Source organism: Rattus norvegicus, chromosome 4, assembly GCF_021556685.1.
Source record: "Rattus norvegicus strain SHRSP/BbbUtx chromosome 4, alternate assembly SHRSP_T2T, whole genome shotgun sequence".
In the NCBI taxonomy this organism is placed as follows: domain Eukaryota; kingdom Metazoa; phylum Chordata; class Mammalia; order Rodentia; family Muridae; genus Rattus; species Rattus norvegicus.
The window spans coordinates 136069842-136088275 of record NC_141537.1 but is presented as its reverse complement, the minus strand read 5'-3'; the positions used below and the strand labels follow the sequence as shown (position 1 = coordinate 136088275).

The 18434-nt window shown below is 38.6% G+C and overlaps 1 protein-coding gene across 4 annotated transcripts in view; it reads left to right on the top strand.

The window, feature by feature from the left end:
- The window catches only part of Cntn3 (contactin 3), a 375608-nt gene that overhangs the window by 344509 nt on the left and 12665 nt on the right, over positions 1-18434 (top strand). For all 4 annotated transcript variants that reach the window (XM_087659082.1, XM_087659083.1, XM_087659084.1 and 1 more), the window contains 2 exon segments: positions 1651-1766; positions 12563-12749. In XM_087659082.1, coding sequence (XP_087515208.1) covers positions 1651-1766; positions 12563-12749 — 303 coding nt within the window.

The following is an 18434-nucleotide window of genomic DNA, read 5'->3' as shown; positions in this document are numbered from 1 at the left end:
GAAAGATGTAAATGAATTTGCTAACATATATAGTAAATGAAAAAAAAAACAATTTCACCCAGGTACTTCGGCTTTACCCATTCTGAATTTCTGAACTATGATAGCATGTTGTCTCCCCTACCTTTCACTCCTGGGTGTAAATTATAATACATGGTTCAAAGTTTAAATTCCAATCTGGGCAGTTTTAGTAAAGCTTCCCACATCTAGTTTTTTGTTTTTAATTTCTATTAATGAGGATGAATAAAGACAGTTACAAAAATATTTTCAAATGGGAGATCCTAATGTCTATAGCCAGCCACATTTTCTAGAAACTACAAGACTTACAGGACAGAACAGGGTTTAGGACATGGTGAAACTGGAAGTCTGTAGACACTGCCTACTTGTGCACTTACTTGAGCACCTAAGACCTGAGAGCTGGTAGTAGAAGGGAGAGACATCCACAGTTTTCTGCTTATATTTGCCTGGCCCACATCCCCTTTGCTGTTACTGTTATTGTCTGACTTGCAACATAGTAAAATGACTTTTTGTTTAATCAACAAATACAAAATTCTGGTTTGGTTTTAAAAAGGCAAAATATATGTTAGAAATATGCTATAGCACCTCACTAAGTCGAAGCAAAATCCAATGAGTACACCTCCACAGTAAACAACTACAATCAGACAGGCTCAGAAAATGATCTGATGCTCTAGATTGCTAGTGCTGGACTGGTGCTAAGTGATTCTGTCCTAACCTTGAGACTCTCTTAGAACCCACTGTGATCATCCTTAACCCCTTAATTTATTCAGCTTCATGTAGGCATGACCAATGATCAGGACTATTTAATACAGAGATTGATGTTAGAGAGGAGACATTTCTGCTAAGAATCAGTATCCTGGGAATGGAGAATCTCTGTGAACCCTATAAAACCCAGTAATGTTTAGTACAAAGAAGATTTTCAATGTAATAACATAGACAAGTCTACCCATTCCTTTGACAGCATTTGCATTTAAATCTCTGCTTCCTATAGACCTAAACTAGAAAAGGCACTTGCTCCATACTTCTTAATATTTTGACTTGACCTTGGCCTGTGTTTGGCATGATACTATGTCGGTAGCATTTATATGTATAGAAGTTCCTAAGCAGCTGAGTTGGGATAGAGGGAGATAAACAAAGACGGGATGAAGAGAACAAAATGATAGATTGAAGAAAGAAGACACTAAAAAATAAGTCGAAGGGATGAAATTATATGTTGCTTGGCAATGACGTAACAACAACCTAATAATTATGATATCACCTTTTCCTAAGCAGAAGAGTAACACCTATATTTGCAGGACATAATAAATCATTTCGAATGTTTTCACAGAAAAATAACGCGCTTCTGCCTATCAATGTTGTTGTTGTTGTTGTTGTTGTTATTTAAAAAGTTTCAGCCCTTAAATAAAAAAATTATGGTGGTACATTCCTGTAATCATAGTTCTCTAGAAACAAGGATGATTTTCATTAGAGATAGGTCTGCCTAGATCACATAAAGAATCCAGGCCAGTAGGACAGCATGAAATACCCTGTCTCAAAATTGAATTGAAATTTGGAAAAATATATACGATTTCTGATGATTTGCCAATTAGTAGCCAACATTATCATTATATCCATTGTGTTGTTGTTTCTGAACAGAGCCTACAGTCGCCCCATCTCACATCTCTGCACATAGTCTGTCCTCCTCAGAAATTGAAGTTTCATGGAACACAATTCCCTGGAAGTCGAGCAATGGACGTTTACTTGGCTATGAGGTAATGGCTTTACAATTAACGCCTGTTTACATGTTGCTACTACTTTCTTTCATTTCAAATTCTTATCATCAACATCTTAGACTACTATCTTGAGTTGAAATTTTCTTACTGGCACACTCATGGTCCCAACTTATTATTTAACTATGCCAGGTAGATAGAAATAACCAGCTGGATGGAGAAGAATCATACAGTAACATATAGTAAATGTGAGGCAAAGCCATGTAACCCAAATCTTTTATGTGGATTCATTAAAATAATAACAATGCAACTGAACTACAGTATCAAGCTTATATGATTATTTTCTTCTCAGGAAAACATATTCCCCTAACCATGCTTTCTGGTCTATTTTCTTGATAGTCTTATTATGTTATGAGATTCTCCTTTAGTCTCTAGAGTATTTATCTGTCTGTAAGATGACTCTGTATTTGGTGAAATAAGAACTATTTAAAGGGAGGATATCTCAAGACTAAATAAGATGAAAGTCAATATAATGTTTGAGTGGATGAGGGCATGCCATTTGGTAGAGTCCAAAGTGGTAGGAAGGGTTAACCAGAAAATTAAAGGGGGAGTAAATAAACATGGAGAGATATAAGCATGTGAGAGAACAGGTGACTCAGACAGCCTTACATGGGTATAGCTCCGTATAGCTGCTTCCACTTCTATTTTCCAGTCTGACCATGTGATATCAGGCAACTGATCCAAAAGAAGTCTACCACAGTCAGCTGGAGCTTATTTGACCTATGTAAGCAAGTTATATAGTCATCCTACCCATTAACGTGCTGTGTCTGCTCTACAATGTACTTCATATTTTGCAAACTAACAGTACAGACAAGCTGGGCAAAGGAGGGAAGATGAGATAGGGCAGACAGACCCTGTGTCGCTGTAAGAATAAAGCAAGCAAAAGCTTATAGAACTTTTAAAAGGACAAAACAGCAGAGCCATTCTACAGCTACCTGAATCTCAAGTAGCCTCGAGATTCTTTTTCACCTTGCCCTTCTTCTGATTAATGTCTCTCTCTCTCTCTCTTTTTTTTTTCCCGGAGCTGGGGACCAAACCCAGGGCCTTGTGCTTGCTAGGCAAGCGCTCTACCACTGAGATAAATCCCCAACCCCGTCTCTTTTTAATTGAACAGCTCCAAGTGTTTTCATTCGTTGTAGCAAAAGAAGGCTTGACTTAAACAAATACTAACAAGTGAATTAGAGAAAGAACAGGCACCAAAGCAATAATGCTCAAGATATAGGTTAGAGGCCACTTCCCCAGAATTGCCCAGGGTTATCATTAACCAGGAGCTCTTTAAACTCTCCTTAAAACCACTGGATTAAACTGTGTAGGCAATGTACATTTTTAGTAAGTATCAGACAAGTGAAAACTTTTATGGTTAAGCATAAGAACAGGTTTTGATATTGAGAGATCAAACCAGAATTGAGACACTCACTTAAGGGAAGGGAAATTGGTGATAAAATGGGGGCCAGAGAAAGCGCATAGAAGTCCAGGCATTTGATTCTGTTCAGTGGATGGAAACAGGAGGCCGTGATCAGCCAGGAACAGCAGCTCCCATGGGTCAGAAAACTGACTGTGACAACAGAGAAGCTGTGTGGGCTCCAAGCAGGAATTCAGCTGGAAAGCAGTGAAGGCGAAACCAGGCCCAACTGTGTGAGCGGTTTCATAAGCTTTGTGCTTCCAAAAAATTGAACAAGTAGCATACAGAAGGCATTTCTCATAAAATACAGCTCATGATAAGAAGAAACACATGGGAACTAGGTCTAAGGGGACTAATTAAGACCTTAGCTTGTCAGTTTTGTTACAAGAGTCCCAAGCTGACACTTGAGTCCTGAGCTTTCTTGCTTAAAGGAAGCTTGAAGAAATTCAGGAAGGCTTGGGTCACCTTGCTTGATACCTACTTGCCTTTCTAGGATTCTTTCCATAGAATAAAAAAGGTTAGTAAATTTTTCTGTGTGTCATGGAGGGTGGTGAGAAAGAAAATATGGAAAAATGTGGATCTTGATGGAAAACATTGTTCTGAAGGGAACACTTGTTCTGATTCAGCAGTGATCACCCATTCACCAAGGACATCTCTGCACTGGTACAACTAAAGTGACAGAGTCAAATGTCACAAAACATTACCTGTCCCAGTTTCCAAAAGGGAACCCTAGAAGGACTGTAATGGAAATTCCCATTAGATGCACAGGACAAAGGATTCTGTTTTTAATCACAACTAGTCAAAGAAAATCAGCCTGCATATTTTACCAATCTTCAGTTAGGAAACAAAAATGCATGCCAACCTTGGATGCTTTTGCCCTTACAACCAAAATGCAGGCTTATAAGTCCCACTATGACTGTACCCATGAAACACTTAAATAAGGGAGGATACCAGAGTGGACTTGTGGGAGTACAAAACATCTTGAGTTGTTGGGAATGGTAACTAGGTTGCATTGGTACATGGCTGATGTATGTGTGTGTTGATACACATGTATTTATACAGGCCTAAAGTTGATGTTAAGTTCCTTCTTCTCTTTCTTTCCAACTTACATTCTTGAGACAGGATATATCACTGAACCCAGGTAAACTTCATCATTTCAGAAAGACTAGCCAGCCGGTAAGCCCCAGGTATCCACTTGCTTCTGCCTCCCTGTTGTGGGGTTTTAAGCATACAAGTGAATTAATGACATATACCAGGCAGCAGCATTTTGCATTGGATTCTTGGGATTTGAACAAAGTAGAAAACATGAGCCCTTTACTGTCTGTGCAGTGTCTCTAGCCCTGAATTTTTTTAGATATATCAATTTAGCTGCTGAAGAGTCAAACCGAAACATTTTATTCAAAGGGGATTTCATGTCAAAGGAAGCACGTGATTGAGGGAGGGAGGGAGGGAGGGAAAGAGAGAGAGAGAGAGAGAGAGAGAGAGAGAGAGAGAGAGAGAGAGAGAGATCAAAGAACCCAATGGAAGAAACCAGAGTATTAATAGAGTTCACACCATTTTCAGTCATTCAGATCCCCCGAGAGAGGAGATAGGCACCATACAGTCCAGAGAAATTCACTGATTTGCTTGCTCCTGTTTCCCAAGTTCTCAGGGCAGTATGCAAACAGTTGATTAAATTAACACAGTTTGGACTTTGCTGTTTTTGAAGTGATTTTTGGTACATTCATAAGTCTTTCCAAGGTTCATCTAAAATAGAGAAAATAGTAACCAGTAACTCACAGCCTTATCTGAGAATAAAATGAAAGAAAGCAGACTTGGTCCATTTGAGTGAGAGCTCACTGAAAGAAAGAAAAAGTGAAAGAAAGAGAAGGAGGATAAAGAAACGGAGGGAGGGAAGGAAGGAAGGAAGGAAGGAAGGAAGGAAGGAAGGAAAGAAGGAAGGAAGGAAGGAAATAAGTCCACTGTACATCAAGTATGTGTGCCCACGTGTGTGTGTGTGTGCACAAGTACATATCTCCTGTTACTGGTAGGACAGGAAACAAAGGATTATAAACACAATAATATTAGACTTTCTATATAAATGTTGGGTTTGAGCATACTTGCATTTTGCCTATTTTTGCAAAATGTAACAAACAGAATGTTCAAATGTAGCATGCAGTATGAGTAAAAGAAATCATGATGTAAAATGTCTTCCACAAGTATGTGGTATGCAAAAAGAAAGAGAAAATGAGTTAAGATATTCATGAACTAATTGGGGGAACTGTTAAGAATTAATGTATGTAATTATAGCCTGATCAAAATATACCTTTTCTTAATTTCAGCAACTATTTTAAAATCAACCTGGAAGGATAAATGACTTAGCAAAGTAATTAATTATCTGTCATGTGGCTGAGTTTGTGGGTTGCAGATTCCTAAGTTTGACTTTGAACTTGTTAATAACTCCCACCTCTCTCTACACTCAGTGAGGGATGATCACAGCCATGTGGCAAGCTGTGCATATATTGTCATTAGCATCTAGACTAATTTCCTTTCTGATTTGACCAAGCATTAGTTGAGGAGCTCATTTCCCTGTGCTCCAGTTTGTTTCGTCTGCTAAGTGGTTACACTTGGGCTCATATCTTCCCACTGCCCTTTGAAATAAGAACAAGAGAGGCAGGAAAGATAAAGGAGAACAGAAGCCTCTAAGTATGTGAGGATTGGGTGCTGGAGGAAAAGAACACAAGGTCCTTACATGATGCATACTAACTGTTTTTTCTTCTCCTTCTCCTTCTTCTTTTTATTAGAATATATTAGAATATATAGATAATATATTAGAATATATTATATATTCTTTGAAAATATCATCCATGTATATAATGCATATTAATCACCCTCTTTTATCTCTCTTCCACTCCTATTAACTCTTTCTTCCTCCCTAAAAATCCCTTCTTCACATCATGTCTGCTTACATTTGTGACCTACTGTGCTTAACCAAGGCCATTTGTATGACCACAGATATGAACTATCCATTGCAGTCTTGTGGGCTAACAACGAGGACTATCCCTTTATGCAAGAGTTCAGAGAGGGGTAAAAGACACTGTGCCCCTCACCATTCATGACTGACTGCTGATGGCAAGCCTAGTCTTGTACAAGCACATAACTGTATTCACTTTCAATCTATGGTTACAATGGCTATGTTCAGAATTGAGCACCCTGCACTCATATTTTGAGCATAGCTTGAACATCTAGGAATCTCTGCATTCACCAAGATCCATTTCTCTGAGCAAGGCTGAGAGTGATATTTTTATGTATGTGTATGGGTAAAAGACAATCTGCTCAATGGTGGGAAGCCTCACTCTAGGACCACATCTCGAAAATTAACTCTGAATCCCCAATAGCTCTTCAGCTAGGGTTGAAACATGTGGAACCCCACTTCCGTCTATGCTGCTTTAAATTTCTGCAGGTGTTGTGCCTCCGGGCACAGCTGCTGTGAGTTCATATCATTTCTAATAATGTACTGTGTTATGTGTGAATGGAAAACTAGAAGAAAGTATCTTATGACAAAGAAGGAATGATAAGTAAATGCTAACTACCTTGGTTTGAGCAATACTTGATGAATACAGACACTAAAACACCTCACTATATGGCATGAATATTGCTTTAGTTTCTTTTCTTGTTGCTGTGGTAAAATACTTCAACAAAAGCAACTCTCGGAGAAAGCTTATCATCCAACCTGACAGGAAAACCAGAGAAGTTAGTCTTAGTATGTGCACAGTAAGGAGCAGAGAGCAATGGATGTGTGTTTCTGCTCAGTTTCCCTTCTCCAATTATCCATTCTAGGATCCTAGTCAAGAAATGACAGCACCCAGAGGTAGGTGTCTCTTTCACCTCCGTTAACACAATCAGTATAATCCCCACAAGCATGCCCAGAGGTCCATCCCCTATGCATTCCTATATTCTGTCAAGTTGGCAGTCACAAGTATGTACAATTACTGCATGTTAATAATTATTTTTAATTTTTAAAACATTAAAAGAAATAAGCCCATGTAGAATAAATTTTGTTAGTGTGTGAAATAAAGCTTTGCATGTAAATGTGCACCACGTGGCATATCTGGGGAGCCTCTGATAGAGTTTTATTTTACTTGTGGCACAGGAAGGAATACAATACAATACAACAGAGCACTTTGCTATGAGTTCTTGATGCCTTCTCTTCTTGATTGAGTTCCTGATTGCTTCCTGCTCCAATCAGATGTGCAGAATATATTTGGCCACTAACAATTTCATTAGACTGAAAAATACGTCAAATATTTGAGCACCTTCTCTGAGAGTGTGGAGGCAAAGGTTCATGACTTTCTGCTCATTTCTTGCTGTTTAGCAATGAATTTGCATAGGAAAATGAGCACAATCGGAAACAGTTGAGAAATGTTTGTATGATGCAATTCAGAGAGAATTCATTTAAGTGAATAAAATGCAGACTTTAAGAGAGAGTGGAGGACTGAGCCCAACAGTAGAGGGTGGTGGCAATGACCCTCCATGTGGTGGAGAGTAACAGGGATGATAGAGTGTAGTGCGGGCTTGGCTTTCAGCCATATATCTGTAAGGGCAACCCTTGCTTCCCAGGTGTACAGTGGTTTTGCTAGACAGCCTCTCCAAATGATGTGCGATGAGAAGGTAGCAGGAAATGAGCCAGATTGATGTGTGCAGTTGATCCAGATGACTCTCCCAGGGCCAACAACAGATTGACCATAAGTGAAAGATAAATGGAGACACTTTCCTAAAATATCTCAATGCATTTTTGCGTGTCTTCTGTTTATTTCAATGCGTTCAGTGTAACAGCTATATTAAAATATTTATCCTCTCAAAAATATCAAGTACCCAGATAACCACTTTCATCTATTTAAAAAGGATTCTTGATGTAATATCTGTTCTTTAGTGGCTAAGCAAAGGCACCATTTTTCAAAACAACATCTATGTGTTGCATTTCAGTTTACAGTTAAATTAAGAGAAATCTCTGATGCAGTGATCATAAAGAGTCCTCGCTGCAGGAGGATTACTTCTGGCTAACCAAATTACTTGCAAATATGGAGATAACATTCTTGTTCTTGACATTCTTCCAGTTTGCTTCTGTTTACTTAACCAGATAAAATTGTATTGACTAGCAAAATGGTTTTATAATTCAGAAGAAAACCAAAACAAACTTGTATTATCTCAGCAGCAAAGTAAAGCACCACCATTTCACAGAAGCTCAGAGGCCTGTATCTAAAACTCAGCTTGATGAAGGAAGGAGAAATAGATTAGTAAATGGTGCTGGTCCAAGTCATCTCACAGTTCATCAGTGGTATGTGTTCCAAGGTCCCAGGGAATTCTGATACCATTGATAATAAAGTTTGTTTTATAAATTATAAAATAATATGTATCATATATTACATATAATATGTACTTACCATATATTTATATACCATATATAATATATATGTCTATAATTTATAAAACAAACTATATATTACCAATAACTAATAATAAAATAATTAAATAAATCAAATACAAAATAAAATAGACCATACATAGAGATGTAGTTCAGTAACAGTTACACAAACCTTATCTCTGTTTCTTAAAACATCTTACGTTATCACACTTGCAAGATGCTAGTGGCCCACTGACAGTAATCCACACTGTAGAAAATGGGCTGTGTTTAAGGAGGGCCACTAGCCTCGCAATCGCTCTGAGAAATGATAAGTCACTACCTGTGCTTTGAGACTGCCCTTAGCAATGAAATAAATGCGGCACGCACACATGCACACAGAGAGATTCTCTCTCTCTCTCTCTCTCTCTCTCTCTCTCTCTCTCTCTCTCACACACACACACACACACACTACCTACCAGGTGTCCAGCTATGGTTCACTTTTAATCACCTTCTCCTCTCCTTCCACGTGGTTTTTTCATGTTATTTTCCCACAGTAAACTCTGAGTGAGTTTACAAGATGAACATGCCTATGTCCATCAACTTCTATGAAATTGCACCCTTTGAATGTTGTTTTGCTCCCCGTCCCTTATTCAGGTCTCCAATGAGAACTATACCTCCCATCTTCCATGTCTCTTAGCTTTACTCTCCTGATTTTATTATTCCTCAGGGCCATGTCTGGACTAATGTATAAACGTTTTCACCATTCATCTTCAGCTACATCCTTATCCAATATTTTATTTTTTAATAATTTTTCTTTTCAGGTCTAAGAATTTAGCTGACCTTTATATGTATTCTCCCATAATTAACTTCTCCTTTATACAACACACTTGGGTGTCATAAAGATGATAACTTTTTAGTCTCCTTTAGTAGGCTGCTAGCTCGTATCCACCTGCGACTCCGAGTACAGCTCCTCCTTTATAGCAGGAACGTCTCTGATCCGCTTTCAGGGAAACCGCTTTCATGTTCTTCCAACTTCGTAGCAATTCTCTTTTGTGTTCCTATCAGTGTTTTCTCCTCTGTAAACACTTTTCTCTTCACAAGCCCATGTTGTGACTGCGCCTATAACCTTTATATGAGCAAAGAGATACATTCTTTCAGTGGGAGTGCTGTTGCTTTTTGAATCTAGAACATAACCTAAGGAGAGTTGAATAATCGAGAATTATTTAGCAACTTGGTCTGCTAATAGAGCTAATTCGGGCGATGACAAAGGAGGGTGACTATTTCAAAGCCAGCCTGGATTGCACAGTGAGTTTGAACTCAAACAACTTAATGAGACTCTCCCAATTAAAAATAAAAGTAGGCCCAGAGGTAAGTATAGCTCAGAGGTAGACTCATTACTTCTTCAAGGTCTAGCTTCCATTTCCTAGCTATACAAACAAGAAACAAACCGTAAACCACCAAAGGATAAATAAGTTTTTCAGCAAAATTTTGCAGAATATTGGAATACTTAAAGAAAATTTGCTTATAGGAAATTTCTAATTGCTCGTTTGAGTTCAGGTGATTTGTATGTTAATTCACCTTTTTATAGCTATCTGAAAAGATTAGCTCACTTCTCTGACTAGTATTATATACAATTTCATCACATATTTTCTCTGCGTCTAAATATTTCTAACACTTCTCAGCAACTACGATCTAAAGGGGAACCCCTCCTCCAATGCATGAAGGTGAGTCATAGTACTTCAACATGTACTGTTCCCAGGAACATTCAAGTACTCTCTGTAAATGCATTTATAAAACTAGGCTACACGTGCCATTTATGAACTATTTTTAATTCATCTTTTAATCAGCCTCCCAAGAAAACATTTTTTTCAGGCAGCTTACAATGAAGGAATTTGATGTCTCACCAAAAGAAAGGCTCATGGATTAGAAACCAGCAAGAGACCAGAAGTTAAACAGGATCTTGACTAAGTTAGCAAATTCCTTCATCCCTCTCCTGTGTCATGGATTAAGTGAGAATTATTATAATCCAGATTAGTGTAATATTTTCCTAACCTGTGATATATCCCATCTACAAGCTTTCCAGCTTTCTATAACATTTTATTATAATCTTATTGATTAGATGTCATTCTTTGAAAATAGCCAGTCAGTGTCCTCAAGGACAGGTCATCGAACCTTCAAGGTACATACAGTGTTCAGTATTGGTGATATAATATTTATAAAAGGTTGTGGTGTCTGTCAACACTTATCAGTGGCTTTATAAACAAAATTACATTCACTTCAGACCTAAACATTTGGGTTCAGTATATCTGAAATTTGGGTTCAGTATATCTGAAATTTGGGTTCAGTATATCTGAAATTTGGGTTCAGTATATCTTGTGAAAATGAATAACTCTTTTGTAAGACAATGAGTACATGAAAATAACTCAGAACAACACATGTTTGAGTAAGGGGGGCTTATAATACATAGGGCACAGAGGGGGAGCAGAAGGCTTAACTATTTAGTTTGGTACTTTGGAAACATAATTGTAAAAAACTAAGATTTACATTGTAATACTATGTATAATGAATAAATTTATATATGCTTATTGGAAAAATACATATGGTAACAGCTAATATCTTCCTGTGCTGGGGACTAAAACCAATGTCCTATCTAACCAGTCATCAGGCTTTGTTTGATCTACATTTTATTGTACAGTGAATCTTAAAGCTGGGCGATTTCACTCAATAACTACAGCTCTGAATTGTATACATTTCACTTTTCATCATCTCTAGCCTAAGCTACCCTTTCACTTGCTATGTAGGCAAGGGTGTGCTTGAGGAATGAGTATCCTGCCTCTAGCTCCAGGATGCTGGTATTGAAGGTGTGAGCTAACACAGCCAGTTTTCAGGGGTACAGAGCATTGACCATAAGGCTCTATACATGTTTGATAAGCATTCTAACAATTGAACTTCCACAGCTTTGCTTTTTACAAGATACATAGCATAAAACACATAAACACCAGAGCTGCTATTCAGACACAGCTAAGTACATGATTACAGAGATTGCCCCATTTCTGAATTGATTATTGTCTTTAGAATTGTGAATGGAGAATATATATATATATATATATTTACAAATATATAGTTGTATTGTGTTCAAACTACAGATTGTGTGCACTTATAACAATTATTTTATAGTTATGATTTATTATCAAGGCTTAAAAAATGAATGCCAAAACAGGTTTTCTATTGCAAAAACAAAGAACGGCAAGCATATTTATATAACAAAGTATAAAATATGTTTTTTATTAGGTCCCAAGTCTTCTTTATACTTCTACATTAACTTTTTTATTTAGATTAAGTGAGCAGATGTTAGTAACTATTCTTATTCCTGTCCTACACATGGTTGTATTTTGCATAAGCTTTTTATTTCTTTGTTTTGTCTTTGTTAATTTGTTTTTTACTTCGTGAAGAATGTAAACTTATTAACAAAGAAAGCACAGGTAGCCTTGTTAACATTTGACTATTGCTATAGGACACTCCTCTTGCTGGTCAGCTTTCTCAAGTCTTTCTGTTAACATTTCACTTTCTTTCCAAACAGGAATCTCTACTTTCCTATGGAGTTTATTCAGGCTTCATGACTGCATGTCAGCATTGTAGATCTGACCTTAGGCTAGGCTGGCAAAGGATGGAAATGAGAACGGCTTGAGGTTAGGTGTGTGGGTTTCTCCTCGGTCTTTCCACTTGCAATCCTATACTCTGTTTGTCCTAGCATCCCGAATGTCACCGTTTCATTTGTTTATAGGATTATCTAACTCTTCATTCCCCTCTTCTGGATACAACAGCTGTGACAAGGTTGAGTGCAGCACCTGGCACATAGTGTGTCTCCTGGGAATGTCGGTGGCATAAACAAGAAAATGCATCATAGCACCCCCATCAATGGAAATGACTGAATGTTGGAGAGGGCTGTATTTGGTCCAGCTGTTTGCATGGTTTATGTCTGCTGTCCACCAGGTGCGGTACTGGAACAATGGAGGAGAAGAAGAATCATCCAGCAAAGTGAAAGTGGCAGGAAATCAGACATCAGCTGTGCTCCGAGGCCTGAAAAGCAACCTGGCATATTACACAGCCGTCCGGGCTTACAACACCGCAGGCGCTGGTCCCTTCAGTGCCACAGTTAACGCGACCACCAAGAAAACCCGTAAGTTGAATCTCATTTTTCCACTGTTGTGAATGCAAAGAAAAAGACTCGTCGTTATCAGGGATGGCCTCCTTTATCACCTGTATGGATAACTCAAGGCATTAATCCCACTGAGCAATGAAATTCTGCTTCCACACCCTGGCAAGCCCAGAGGCATTTACATTGCTGCCTTCACAATATCCCTACCTCTCTAAGCAGAACATAAATGTACATCATGGGGAAATGTATTTGTGGTTGTGTACTCCATCTAAGGTAAGTCCTTTTATCTGTGTTTGGCTTCGTTGGGTCCACCATCGTGGGTTTTATTTCTGTGAGGCTTGGGCTAAGTATGATTACCTGGAAGCTAACACCAATGCCTGGAAGCCCACTTTCTAAGCCGTTTTTTCCCCCTCACATTTCTTAAAGGATTCCAAAATGAATTAAGACACTATAGTTATCAGACTGTGTGGCCCACGTAAATAGATGCACACTAATGTAGCATCCATGCCAATGTTGTCTTCAAGCCCAGTCTTTGTTACCTTTGTATTCCCAGTAAAGTTCATGAGGTCTGAATGTTACTATTAAATTAGTCATCAGGACAGGCCCTTGCTGTATTCAGCTACTATCTTATAGCACATTCATGCTAGTTTGAATGAACTGTTCGGTTCCTGTCATGTAATGTTGTGTTCATAGCTAAAAGTAGCTGAGAAAATTCCATGTCCCAAATACTTAATGGTCATTGCCTTCTGATCTCAATTTTGAGGCTGAGGCAAACAAGGCACAAAGGGGTTAAGGACAGTCAGCACACCGATAGTTTTGTTTGTGGACAATGCTTCTCTTAGTTTATTCTCTAAATTTAGTTCTATACATCTCTGTGCTTCACAAAGAAACAACTGTTGTTTTTGGTGAGCACTTGAATGTCCAAATTTACTTGAAAGCATACATTCATTGTCTAAACTGTTAAGAATGCCAGTAATATGTAAATGAATACTATAGGCAAGCAATATTATAATACTGATAACTTAAAATATACATAAAGGATAATCTTGCTACTTTAGATGTTAATTAACCACTGTCATTTGACGGAGAAATTTGTATGTTTATCTTTGGATTATTTATAAAAAGAAAAAAGTGTGACTAACAAATTATTAGCATAATGAACACTACAGAGCAACAGTGTAGCAACAGAGGCATTTATTCCCTTCTGTAGCACTCACTGGCAAGCAATCCACTAATGTGAGGATTTAACATTATCCTTGCCTAATTACTAGGGAAAGTGTAACCTAGTCTCTTATGAATAACACATAGTTAGGCCAAGAATGTGCTACTTGAAAACACATCAACAGAAAATGGTTTGAATTTACAGCTTTTCAGTAAAGATATTTGATTCTCTTGGTAATAACTGGGTATTACTAAAGCTTAAATATTCTCATTATACACATTTTAAAAGCCAGCGTTGCTAAAAATGCTGATTGCAAAAATATACTCAAACAAGTTTACTTCACTCTTCCCTCTGACTTATTAATCACTGTGATTTCTCACTAGGAAAAAATTAAAAACAACATAATGGGCTGGCAGGATTGCTCAGTTTGTAAAGGTACTTGCTTCTGAGCTTGAAGACTGAGTTTCACTGAACCCACACGGTAGCAAGAAAGAATAAACTCTCTCAAGACATGTGTCCTCTGATTTTTACAATGTGATATGGCCGTTCATATGTGCAAACACACACACATACACACACATGCACACACACACACACACACAAACACTCCCACACATACATACACACACACCACACACATACATACACACACACCACACACATACATACACACACACCACACACATACACATACACATACATATACACACTTACACATGCACAAACTAAATATTAACTGTAAAATAATATAAGACAAAAATATCAGAGATATCAGTGATGAACTTTGTGAACTGGGGAAACAGAAGAAAGAAAGCTGCCATGAGTTAATAAGAATATCTTGATTGTACACAGTGAATGAAATAAAGTCTTAGAAAAATAAGCCACACCCATTTATAATGGAGAGCCAGCATAGAGAAATACATTTACACATGATGATGATAATTATGGTTGTAACAGCTAACACTTAGCAATGTCTGCTCACAGGTCATAACACTGTTCATGTACCGATTCCTAATTCTCATGGTAACATTGCCTTGGAAGCTATTTGTGTCTTCACTTTAGAAATGAAAAGGCTGAGCTCCAGGAAGTTTAGATTCCCTCAAAGAGATGGTGGAGCAGAAAATAGGGCAATCATCCAGAACATCTAAAGCACTGTCTCCTCCTCTCTTCCAACCACATACTTAGAATAGCCACGTCCCTTTCAACACCAGCGTTTATTGTGATTTTGCTCTGTGCTTGGGGACTGGGTAAAATGCCCAGAGGTAGTTCAACTGAAGTCTGATGGGAATTTCACCAAATGAATAAAACCCATCTCTAAAATAGTATTCTCCTGGTGCTGCAGTTCACCGACACCTGCACATTGTTCTGCAACTGTTACTAACAATGGTTTTCTAAATTGTATGGGGAATTTCATAAGCTCTTCAGTCATCTGAAAATCAGATATAAAGAACATGTATTCTTTTTTTTTAATTATGCTAGTGACTTTTAAAGCATGTACCAAAATAGAGTAAGACAGCATCTTTCACAGCTATTTCTGATGTTGTTACTGGCAGCTTTGAATAATCATCCTAAGCACTGATGAGGTTTAGCTTCAAGCCCTAGTTAAGAATTTTGACAAGGCTCCCGTGATAATCATTTGAAGAAATCATCTGTATGTTACAGGTATAAAGAGCTGTGTTTTGAATCCTGTTGGACTCTGTTTTCTCCAGTTCATGAACTGTACAGAGTCCTCTGGGCCTCAGGCACCCATTCTCCCTTGCCAGCCCACTCGGAACACATGGCAGCCTCTCATAAAGTGCTGACTGGATAGCTGAGTGGATAGATGAAAGCTAAAGAAGAAAGCCAGCTTGAACTCCTGTTATTAATCAAATGCACTCTCTCTAGACTGCACATTGAGAATTCAAAATGTATGATTCAGTCTTTTACAGTGGAGTTTAAAATTTGCAAGCTGTGTGTCCTTGTAATCATGGAATTCAACATGCAAGGATTTCCGCCAGTGCTGATGTAGGTGTTGTTTCTGATTGTCAAATAACAGAAGGATTCTCAAATAAAGTACGGTAGCTTCCATTAAACACTTAATTTTTTATAACCAAATACTTGTGCTTTCTAAAAGCATTTTTGACTTAACAGTAATTAGCCTCTTCAGTAATTGAAGATGGGTTTCTGTCACTCAAAAGCCAAAGAGAAGTAACTCTTATCATCGTCGTTCTAATGAGGCTAATGAGAAAATTTTGTAGGTGGCTTGAAAACAAAACGATCGAAAGTGTTCATTTCTGAAGGGAAGCATACTGACAGTATCATGTCCAGAATGTGTAAGAATGAATCTGTAGGACAAACACTCAGCAGCCTGTGGGATAAACGTCCAGTAGCTGTTCTGCTTGCAGTATGGGTGGATTCAGGCTGAAACCGTGTTCAAATGTCATCTAATAGGATCTCAGACTGAGTTTTCCTTAAGCTGACTGCTGCTTCCCGTCCTTCACCTTGACACATTGTTATTACACCCCCATTTCAGCAAAAAGCTCCTTGTTTTATTCCTTAGGTTCCAAAACACAGGCATCCTTGACTCTTTTATATGGATATGTGTGTGTGTGTGTGTGTGTGTGTGTGTGTCTGTGTGTGTCTGTGTGTGTCTGTGTGTGTCTGTGTGTGTGGCAGCTTGTGCAAGCCTACACAGGCCAAGTATGGACATCAGGTGCTTCTCTTTCACATTTTGAGCTCCGAAGATTATACTCAGTTTATCTGACAAGCACTTTACCACACACTGTCTTTCTCCCCCTTATTTGAGGCTCCAAGAACTAACTTGGAATTGACTTCAGAATTTGTCAAGTGTCTACCACTTCTAATGGGTTTGGGAATGGCTCAGTAAGGAAAATGTTCAGTGAGCTAGCTTCAGACCCTAAGACCTACTAGACCCTTGAGCCCATGTAAGACCAGATGTGTTAACTCCAGTGCTTTATAGCAAGCTGGAAGGTAGAGACTAGAACATCCTCAGAATCCCTCCATCCACCTTGCCTGGCTTATGCATGGCAAACCAGAGACAATCTCAAATAAGTTGGAAGGAGAGACCCTAAACCAGGTGGTACCTTCTAGCCTTGATAAGCACCTGATAGCCAAACTTCCTCTCTCTCTCTCTCTCTCTCTCTCTCTCTCTCTCTCTCTCTCTCTCTCTCTCTCTTCTCTCTCTCTCTCTCTCTCTCTCTCTCTCTCACACACACACACACACACACACACACACACACACACACACACACACACACACACTGCATTCACAGATGCTATTCTGGAGCAAGGAACAAGCTGCTTCTATCCTTCCCAGGAGTAGAATGCTTTCTTGCTGTTCAGTAGTGCTAGCCTCTCATAACCTAGGGTGATTTGTAGCCACCACTCCCCTACACAGAACTTTCCATTCGTTCCCTATCCATTGATGATAAATGTTAAACACCCGAAACCCCCCCCTAGGCTCAGACACCCACTCTCCAGCTCTTGCTCCAAATCATTCCTTTCTTACTATCTCCTCACCTGTGCGTTGCACATTCACTTTAGGACTGCAACATTTGTTGTCCCCTATACCTAGACAAAACTTCCTCTGAATATTCATGAGACACACACTTGTCTCTTTCCGATCTTCACACCTCGGCATGCTACCCGAATGCCATATTTAGACTTATAGAACCTGGCATCTCCCAACAGTCCTGTCTTCTCCCGCTTCCTTCATGTGCGTACCCATGATCATCAGCGCACATGCTCCATTCTGTATGTGTTTGTTTGTTTTAGTTTTTAATCTATACTTCATTCATTCCACATTTGGGTGTGAGTTGGTTGTGTGGGTGTTAGAACCACAGTAAACATGTTGCTATCAGAGGATAGCTTGCCAAATTTTGATCTCATCTTCCACCATCAGCCTTCGCAGCAAGCACCTTTGCCCACTGAGCCATTTTGCCAGCCCATAGATGTCATTTTACTATTACCTCCCCTTGGTTAGGATCCCAACTCCTTCAGGCTTCTTTTCACTAATGTTTTATTAGTTCTTAAGCTCTGTCTTCACTTCAGTGGTCATAGTCAGACCCAGTAAATACTGGTTGACTCTAACTTTTGCCACTATTCATAGTGATACCATTTTAGCCCAGGCCAATCCTCTAAGTAGCAATATAGCTACTTATTGTCTATTTTTGAATGGTCTAATTTGCAGGAAAGGAAAATCATCATTATTTTGATGATTCCACCCAGAACTGTATGAACTTCTTACTGGCTACTTAGATTAATGAGAATGGGCTAACCACCTCCTAAAAAAAGCAATTTTTCCCTCCCTGAAAACTATGGGCATACCTTCAGAGAACAAAGGAATTACTTTGATAGTTGTGGGGAAAATGCAGGGAAACCTCAGGGAAAGTTTGTTTTGACTTAGTTTCATGGCTGTCAAGTTGACTGTGCCAGGAAAGTAGGCACATTTCATCCACAATCAGGGAGAAGAGGAGTAATGAATGCTGGTGTAGAACTAGCTTTTCCTTCCTTTCATTTTTATGGAGTCCAGGACCACAGCTTAC